This window comes from Myotis nattereri (genome assembly GCF_964212035.1).
Source record: "Myotis nattereri genome assembly, chromosome: Y".
Taxonomy (NCBI): domain Eukaryota; kingdom Metazoa; phylum Chordata; class Mammalia; order Chiroptera; family Vespertilionidae; genus Myotis; species Myotis nattereri.
Genome location: NC_138094.1, coordinates 1625133 through 1635019, shown reverse-complemented (window position 1 = coordinate 1635019; position 9887 = coordinate 1625133). Strand labels below are relative to the sequence as shown.

The following is a 9887-nucleotide window of genomic DNA, read 5'->3' as shown; positions in this document are numbered from 1 at the left end:
AGAGAGGCAAGACCAAAATATTCAGGGAGAGACAGATTCCTGGGATAGCTGGTCGGGAACACAGGAAGCAAAGAGACAGGTTAAAGAGCTAGTAGGATTCCTGAGGTCTCATAACATCACTTATAGAATGATCTCTCCCTTCCCCAATCCTCAGCCATTCTCTTGGCAAGAGCTGTATGGTTTTGCTGCTAAACTCACTTCAGTCCACAAAGTCCAAATTCCTCCCTTAGATCAGACTCCATCCACAATCCTTCCTCCTCCTTCTCCTCCTCCTCCTCCTCCTCCTCCTCCTCCTCCTCCTCCTCCTGAATACCATCTTTTTCTTACCTGCTCTTCTTGCTCTGAAGGCAAAGCACCGTTCTTCTCTCCTTTCCTCTGTGACCAGTCTCTGCTTCCCCATGTCACCTGAAGAAGAAAGAACATGACCATGATACACATATTCCCAGGAGTCCATGTACCAGGAATGTGTCCAGAAAAACAAGGTACCACTGACTCACACCCCAGAAACCAGTCCCGGGAGACCGGTGGTCGTCAGGAAGGAAAGAGGTTTATTCAGGTGCCCGCAACCTGAGAAGTTGGGGGAAGCTCGTCCCCAAACTCATCTGCACATCTCAGTACAGGCAGAGGCTTTTATAAGGATGGAGAGGCCAAACAGAGCAAAGAGGTCAGGGGGCAGGGCTTCAGAAGTTCTCTAAGTGCCGACAGGCACAGTCCAATCTGATAAGGATCTTGCAAGTGGTCAGGCGACAGTAGAGTGTGCGTCATCCTAGCCTTTGTATTCCTGGTTCTAAGGTTGAAGGTCATCAAATCTCCCAGAACTGGGAAGGTCAGAGTTCATGTCTTGTAAAGTTAGTTCCTAGGATTCTTATGCAAATAGGCTGTTTACCTACAATCTTCATTATTAGTCAGAGTCTGCATTTACAAGAACAATGTCAAAAGAATGGGGAGGTGAGTTGTAATTCTCACTGTGATATGAATGCTGAGATGCTTAATTCTTCCTTAAGGTGTTTCCACCCTTTAAAAAAGTCAAATTGGCCCTAGCCAGTTTGGCTAAGTGGATAGAGTGTCGGCCTGTGAACTGAAGGGTTCTGGGTTCGATTCCCTGGCAAAGGCACATGCCCAGGTTGTGGGCTTTATCCCCAGTGAGGGACTTGAAGGAGGCAACCAATCCATGACTATCTCATCATGGATGTTTCTAACTCTCTCCCTCTCCATTCCTCTCTGAAAAAAAAAAATAAATTAAAATAACAAACAACTCCCAGCTCAATGACCTGGACTGAGGCAAACTCTTCCCCAATTAGGAAGGAAAGATGAATGGGGCCATAAGGAAATATCAGACATCTGCCTGATTGCATTTAGGATAAGCAAAATACAAAGAAAAAATAAAAACGGGAGAAAAAAATACATAGTTCAAATGTCACCCTCATACTGCCCTCGAAGGAGTCGAGCCCAAAGTGGTCACGAACCAGAGTATTTGCAGTGCGACACATGACAGATCTCAAGGCGTGAGCTCTTTTATAAAAATATATATGTATATTTTTTATTGATTTTAGAGAGGAAGGGAGTTAGAGATAGAATCATCAGTGATGATGAGAGAGAATCATGGACCGCTGCCTCCTGCCCGCCCCCCACTGGGTATGGAGCCCGCAACCCAGGCTTGTACCCTTGACTGGAATCTAATTCGGGACCCTTCAGTTCGCAGGCCGAGGCATTATCCACTGAACCTTACCAGCATGGGCCCTATGTAGTCTTTAAATGACTATCCACCTGGTATGTTAAACCAAAAAAATAATAAACTATTTGAAAACAATGTGCATTCAATCTGAATGCAACACTTGGTAATATTTTTTAAAATGATTTTATTGACTCAGAGATGAAGGGAGAGGGAGAGAGAGAAAAAACATCCATCATGAGAGAGAAACAGGGATGGACCGCCTCCGGCACGACCCTACTCTGATCAAGCCCGCAAGCTGGGCATGTGCCCTTGACCGGGAATCGAACCATGACATCCTGGTTGATAGGTCGATGCTCAACCAGTGAGCCATACTGGCTGGCCCAGAAGTGCAATATTTTGAATAAGAAAAACGCAACTTGGAAACAAGTCCCTCAGCCTTAAAGGGCTCAATTTGCATTTACAAACACCTTCCTGCAAGAGGAGAATTTAATCAGCAGTTAGTGATCTCTTTAATGCAACCATGGATGCCCTGAAATTGATTTCTGGGGCTCCCCCCAGCTCCCCCTCCAGCCGCCTTTCTTGGTGCAATGCTAGATGAGTTATATGATCGCTGGGCTTTGTTTGGGGCTGTTTAGTGCTACACACAATTAAAAAACCAACTGCATCCAGAGCTAGACACTAAAGCCATACACAGAGCCGGCTTGAGCCTTCAGAAGACGAGCCCTGGCATCCCTCCTAAATCCTCAAAGGAAAGAGATGATCAGCATAAAACACCCGTAATCCCCCAAAAATCTGTTCTTTTTTTTGGAGAGGGTAGTATCGGTTGACGAACCTCAGGAGATCACACAATGAGAACACTGGTCATTGAAATGAAAACTATTTCCAGTGATGTCTTTGAGCCTTGTCTACCGGGGCTGGGCTAACATTTTCAGGCTTAAGGTCTGTTGCTTTTTATTTCTCTGTTTAATATATTTTTACTAGAGGCATGGTGCACGAATTCATACACCAGTGTGGTCCCTCAGCCTGGCCTGCGGGATCGGGTCAAAACCAGCTCTCTGTCATCTCCCGAGGGGTCCCAGATTATGAGAGGGCAGAGGCCAGGCCAAGGCACCCCACCGGTGCCCCATTAGGTCTGGGGAGGGACACGGGAGGTTGGCCAGCTGGGGAGGGAGCTTGTGAGGGCTCCAGAGTCTGTACAGCATGTCTCACTCAGTCCTGATCAGCACGACAAGAGCAACAATCTGACCTACCAGTCTGAATGTCTTGTCACTGGTGGTCAATGCATGTCATAGTGACCAGTTGAGCAACCTTAGTATATCATTTACATATTATGCTTTGGTTGGTTGAACAGATGACCAGTCGACTGGGCACTTATCATATTAGGCTTTTATTATATAGGATTGATTTCATAAAGGAAGGGAGCGAGAAACATCAATGATGAGACAGAATCATACATCGGGTGCCTCCTGCACGCCCCTGACTGGGGATGGAGCCCACAACCAGAGCATGTGCCCTTGACCAGAATCGAACCTGGGACCTTCCACAGTCTACAGTCCAACCCTCTCCCCACAGAGCCAAACATGCCAGGGCTCATTGGTCAATACTTGCCTGTTCCCTTACCAGGAATCCAACCATGACCTCCGGGTTCATAGGTCCTCCCTCAACCACTGAGAAACACCAGCTTGGCTCAAAATGGTTTTATTGATTTGAGAGAGAGGGAGAGAGACAGAGAGATACAGGGAGACAAAGAGACAGACAGACAGAGAGAGAGAGAGAGAGAGAGAGAGAGAGAGAGATCAATGTGCCCTCACACCCAGGGGGTGGCAGATAAAACAACGGAGCTTAGTAAATGGTGAACAGAGCTATACACGTCCCACCACCAGGCCAGCAGGACTGGGGCTCAGGTTGACAAGAGCCAGGGACCCCATCACGTGTCCTACGAGTCGTCCATTAGTTCAAGGATCATTTCCTCCACTCCATCCTCCTTGAAGTGGTCCACGATGCGCCAGAACCGGCACATGTGGTCCTCATACTGGCCTTCAGGGTGGAGCGTCCACATCAAAGGCATGATCCTCGAGGTGAGCAGGCTTTTGGTCATTGCGATATGCCCAATGGGTACGTCTTCCTGGCGCAGCAGTACTTGGAGGACGCCTCCTGTATCCATGAAGAGATGCAGCCACGTGCGATCATTCTCGTCCTCATACAACCAGGGCCCATGGATCCTCAGGCAGTTGGGGTGCGAGGTGAGGTGCACCTTCGACGGAAGCTCGGCCATGACCCCTCCGTGGTCCAAGGAGCAGCAGCCACAGCTTCTCAGAGCCTCTCGCTACTTTGGTCCTGTTATCGAAAGACAGGGGATGGGGTCTCCAAACGCATTTTACCTCGGCTTTTATCTTTATGGTTTTTACGGTTGTGTTTGTGGTTGCCTTTGGTTTATTTTGCAAACTTATAAATCTCAACTCTTCTTTCTTTTGAGCTTTAGATCTCTCTCCTGGAACAAACTGTACAAAACGTACTTAAAGTAAAATTTGACTCTGTGAAGGTAACATGGTCCTATAGAATATTTAAAACATTTTTTATATGAGTTGACATACAATATAGTTTCATTTCAGGTTTACACGCCAATGATTACACATTATATAATGGACTAAGAAATCATGCAATTAATCTCAGACCCATCTGACACCATACAAAGTTATACTATTACTAGAGGCTCAGTGCACAAAATTCATGTACTTGGGGGGGGGGCCCTCAGTCAGGTCAGTGGCAACTCGCAGTCTGGGACCCCTTGAGGGCTGTCCAACTGACAGCTTAGGCCCGTTTTAGTGCTGCTGTGGAGGCTCCCAAAACTCCTGTGCTCGGCAACTGTGAGCCTTGCTTTTGGCTGAGAGGTGCTCCCTCTGTGGGAGTGCACTGACCACCAGTGGAGTGCTCCTGCCATGTGCATCTGCACCCAGTGGTCAGTGTGTATCATAACGACCAGTCATTCTGCCAATTTTCAATTTGCTTATTAGCCTTTTATTATATAGGATTGCATTGACTCAATGCTCTACTCTACTGTGCCATGACTATTCTTTCATTTTGTTTCATACAGTTTTACTGATTTCAGAGAGGAAAGGAGAGGGAGAGAGAGAGAAAAAAAAGATCAATGATGACAGAGAATCACGGATTGGTTGCCTTCTGCACACCTCCTACTGGGGATCAAGTCTGTAACCCGGGCATGTGCCCTGACAGGGAATCGAACTGTGATCTCCTGGTTCCTCAGTTGAAGCTAAACAACTAATCCATGCTGACCAGGCTCTTAGTTTTTTTTTCTTTTTTTCTTAATTAAAGCTTTGTTGTTGGATCTACTTTTCTGTTTGTCCTGACACCACCACCTTCTTTCTGATCATCTCAGAAGGAACTGAAAAACCATAGAACAACCCACCCCATGCAAACAATATGCAAATAATATGCTTTACCTTTAACAGCTGGCCGAAAAACAAAGCTAATGTCAGCGTCCAGGTGGGCTTCTGAACAGAGGTCTTGCTTCTCAGGTGCTAGTGAGAGAGGCAAACCAAAATATTCAGCAACAGCCAGACACCTGGGATAGCTGATCAGGAAAACAGGAAGCAAAGAGGCAGGAGAAACAGCAAGTAGGATTTCTAAGGTCTCATAACATCACTTATAGAATGATCTCTCCCTTCCCCAAACCTCAGCCATGCTCATGGCAAGAGCTGTATGGTTTTGCTGCTAAACTCACTTCAGTCCCCAAAGCCGAAATTCCTTTCTCAGATCAGACTCATTCCCCAATAAATCCTCCTCCTTCTCCCATCCACCTTTTTCTTACCTGTTCTTCGTGCTCTGAAGGAAAGCACCGTTCTTTGCTCCTTTCCTCTGTGACCGGGCTCTACTTCCCTCTGTCACCTGCAGAAGGAAGAACATGACCATGATACACATTTTCCCTGGAGTCCATGTACCAGGAATGTGTCCAGAAAAACAAGGTACTACTGACTCACACCCCAGAAACCAGTCCTGTGAGACAGGTGGTCATCAGGAAGGAGAGAGGTTTATTCAGGTGCCAGTAACCTGAGAAGATGGGTGAAGCTCGTCCCAAAACCCATCTGCACATCTCAGTGCAGGCAGAGGCTTTTATAAGGAGGGAGAGGCCAAACAGAGCAAAGAGGTCAGGGGGCGGGGCTTGAGAAGTTCTCTACGTGCCCACAGGCACAGTCCCATCTGATAAGGATCTTGCAAGTGGTCAGGTGATGGTCCAGTGTGCGTCATCCTTGACTTTGTCCTCCTGGTTCTAAGGTTGAAGGTCAGCAAATCTCCCAGAACTGGGAAGGTCAGAGTTCATACCTTATAAAATTTGTTCCTAGGATTCTTATGCAAACAGATTGTTTACCTACAAGCGTCATTATTAGTCAGAGTCTGCATTTACAGGAACAATGTGGAAAAAAATGGTGAGGTGAGTTATAATTCCCATGAATTACATGAATTCATGTAATTACTGTGACATGAATAATGAGATGCTTACTTCTTCTTCAAGGCATTTGTGACCTTTGAAAAGTCAAATTGGCCCTGGTTGGTTTGGCTCAGTGGGTAGATTGTCAGCCTGCGAGTTGAAGGGTCCTGGGTTCGATTTCTGGTCCAGGACACAAGCCCAGGTTGTGGGCTTTATCCCAAGTGAGGGACTTGCAGGAGGCAGCCAATCCATGATTCTCTCATCAAGGATGTTTCTAACTCTCTCCCTCTCCCTTCCTCTCTGAAATAAATAAAAATATATTTAGAAAAAAAAGCGGACACTCTATCCACTGAGCCAAACCGGCTCAGGCGCTAGGTCGTCTTTAAATGACTACCCACCTGGTATGTTAAACCAAAAAAATAATAAACTATTTGAAAATAATGTGCATTCAATCTGAATGCAACACTTCCTTAATACTTTTTTAAATGTATTTATTGACTCAGAGATTAATAAAAAGTGACAGGGAGAGCAACATCCATGATGAGAGAGAATCACGGACCGGCCGCCTCCTGCACGCCCCCTACTGGGGATCGAGCCTGCAACCCGGGAATGTGCCCCTGAAAGGGAATCGAACCATGACCGCCTTCCTGATAGGTCGACGCTGAAGCATTGACCAACGTTGCTCAGGCTGGAAGTGGAATATTTTGAATATGAGAAACACACTTTAGAAACACATCCCTCACGCTCCCCAGTCCTCAGCCTTAAAGGTCTCAATGTGCAATTGCAAACACTTTCCTGCAAGAGGAGAATTTAATCAGCAGTCAGTGATCTCTTTAATGCAACCATGGATGCCCTGAAATTGAGTTCTGGGACTCACCCTGGGCCCCTATCCTGCCACCTCTCTTGGGTGCGATACTACATAAATTTTATGTCCACTGGGCTTTCTTTGGGGATGTTTAGTGCTAAAGACAATTAAAAACGCAAATGCATCCATAGCTAGAAGAGAAAATCACACATAGAACAGGTTCCAGTATTCAGGATATGAGCCCTGGCATCCCTCGTAATTCCTCAAAGGAAAGAGATGATCAGCACAAAACACCCGTAACCCCCCAAAAATCCGTTCTTTTTTTGGAGAGGGTAGTATGGGTTGACGAACCTCAGGAGATCAAACTATGAGAACGCTGGTCATTGAAATGAAAACTATTTCCAGTGATGTCCCGAGCCTTGTCTACCGGGGCTGGGCTAATATTTTCAGGCTTAAGGTCTTTTGCTTTTTATTTCTCTGTTTAACATATTTTTCCTAGAGGCATGGTGCACGAATTCATAAACCAGTGTGGTCCCTAGGCCTGGCCTGTGGTATCTGGCCAAAACCGCCTCTCTGACATCTCCCGAGGGGTCCCTGATTATGAGAGGGCAGAGGCCAGGCCAAGGCACCCCACCGGTGCACCATTAGGTCTGGTGAGGGACACGGGAAGTTGGCCAGCTGGGGAGGGACCTTGTGAGTGCTCCAGGGTGTGTCCAGCATGTCTCACTCAGTCCCGATCAGCCAGAACCCAGCAGCAAGCTGACCTATCAGTCTGAATGTCTTGTCACTGGTGGTCAATGCATGTCATAGTGACCAGTTGAGCAACCTTAGTATATCATTGGCATATTATGCTTTGATTGGTTGAACAGATGACCAGTCGACTGGACACTTAGCATATTAGGCTTTTATTATATAGGATTGATTTCATGCAGGAAGGGAGCGAGAAACATCAATGATGAGAGAGAATCATACATCGGGTGCCTCCCGCACACCCCCTACTGGGGATCGAAGCCAAAACCAGAGCATGTGCCCTTGACCAGAATCAAACCTGGGACCTTCCACAGTCTACAGCCCAACCCTCTCCCCACTGAGCCAAACAAGCTAGGGCTCATTGGTCAATTCTTGTCTGTGCCCTTAACCAGGAATCGAACCATGACCTCCGGGTTCATAGGTCGTCCCTCAACCACTGAGAAACACCAGCTTGGCTCAAAATGTTTTTATTGATGTGAGAGATGGAGAGAGACCGAGAGAGAGAGAGAAAGAGACAGAGAGAGAGAGAACAGAGTAGGAGGTGAAGAAGAAGATGAAGAAGAAGAAGAAGAAGAAGAAGAAGAAGAAGAAGAAGAAGAAGAAGGAGAAAAAGAAGAAGAAGAAGAAGAAGAAGAAGAAGAAGAAGAAGAAGAAGAACAAGAACAAGAACAAGAAGAACAAGAAGAACAAGAACAAGAAGAACAAGAGAGAGAGAGAGAGAGAGAGAGAGAGAGAGAGAGAGAGAGAGAGAGAGACATCCATGTTCCATCACACCCAGGTCGTGGCAGATAGAACAACAGAGCTTAGTAAAAAGGTGAACAGAACTATACACGTCCCAACTGCAGGCCAGCATGACTGGGACTCAGGTTGACAAGAGCCAGTGACGCCATCACATGTCCTAGGAGCTGTCCATCAGCTCAAGGATCATTTCCTCCATGTCATCCTCCTTGACGTGGTGCACGATGCGCCATAACCGGCCCATGGAGTCCAGGTACCCTAGGCCAACCTGGAACGTCCACCATGAAGGCATGGTGCTCGAGGTCAGCGGGTTGGTGGTGAGTGCAATATTCTCACGGGGGATGTTTTCCTGGCGCAACCGTACTTGCAGGACACCTCCTGTCTCCATGATGAGATGCAGCCATGTGCGCTGGTTCTCGTCCTCATAAACCGAGGGCCCACGGATCCTCAGGACGATGGGGTGGAAGTTGAGGTGCACTTTCGATGGGGCCTCAGCCATGACACCTACGTGGTCCAAGGAGCAACAGCCACAGCTTCTCAGCTTCTCGCTACTTCAGTCCTGATATCAAAAGACAGGGGATGGGGTCTCCAAACGCATTTTACCTTGGCGTATATCTTTATGGTTTTTGCGGTTGTGTTTGTGGTTGCCTTTGGTTTATTTTGCAAATTTTTAAATCTCAACTTTTCTTTCCTTTTTAGATTTAGATCTCTCTTCTAGAACAAACTGTAGAAAACATACTTAAGGTACAATATTACTCTATGAAGCTAACATGGTCCTATGGAATTTTAAAAACATTTTCTAAATGACAGTTGACATACAATCTTAGGTTCATTTCAGGGGTACACCCCAATGATTAGACATTATATAATGGAGTAAGAAAGCATGCAATTAACCTCATACCCATCTGACACCATACACAGTTATTATCATACTCGAAGCCCTATGCACAAAAATTTGTGCACTCGAGGGGTCCCTCAGCCCAGCCTATGCCCTCTTGCAGTCTTGGACCCTTGGGGGATGACCACCTGATTGCTTAGGCCCATATCCCAGGGTATAGGGCCTAAGCTGGCAGTCAGACATCCCTCTGGCATCCCGGGAGGCCTCGGGGGATGTCCACTTTCCAGCGGGGCGCAGGCCTAAGCTGCAGTCGGACATCGTTAGCGCTGCTTAGGAGGCTGGAGAGGCTCCCACCACCACCGCTGTGCTGGCAGCCATCAGCCTGGCTTGTGGCTGAGCAGAGCTCCCCCAGTGGGAGCCCACTGACCACCAGGGGGCAGCTCCTGCATTGAGCGTCTGCCCCCTGGTGGTCAGTGTGTGTGTCATAGCGACCAGTCATTCCCAGTAGTTCTGCTGTTAGGTTCAATTTGCATATTACCCTTTTATTATATAGGATTACTAGAGTCTCGCTGCACAAAATTCATGCACTTGGGATGGTCCCTCAGTCAGCCCTGTGGCCTAAAACAGTCTGGAA

General features: G+C 47.1%; 1 protein-coding gene across 1 annotated transcript; it reads right to left on the bottom strand.

Annotated features, from left to right (window-relative positions):
• Nucleotides 1-8575: 8575 nt before the first annotated feature.
• LOC308512290 (protein p13 MTCP-1-like) lies at nt 8576-8914 on the bottom strand (the record flags this gene model as incomplete). The annotated part of the gene is made up of 1 exon (XM_081082083.1): nt 8576-8914. The coding sequence occupies one exon, from the start codon at nt 8912-8914 to the stop codon at nt 8576-8578; it is 339 nt and encodes a 112-aa protein (XP_080938209.1).
• Between the last annotated feature and the right edge of the window lie 973 nt (nt 8915-9887).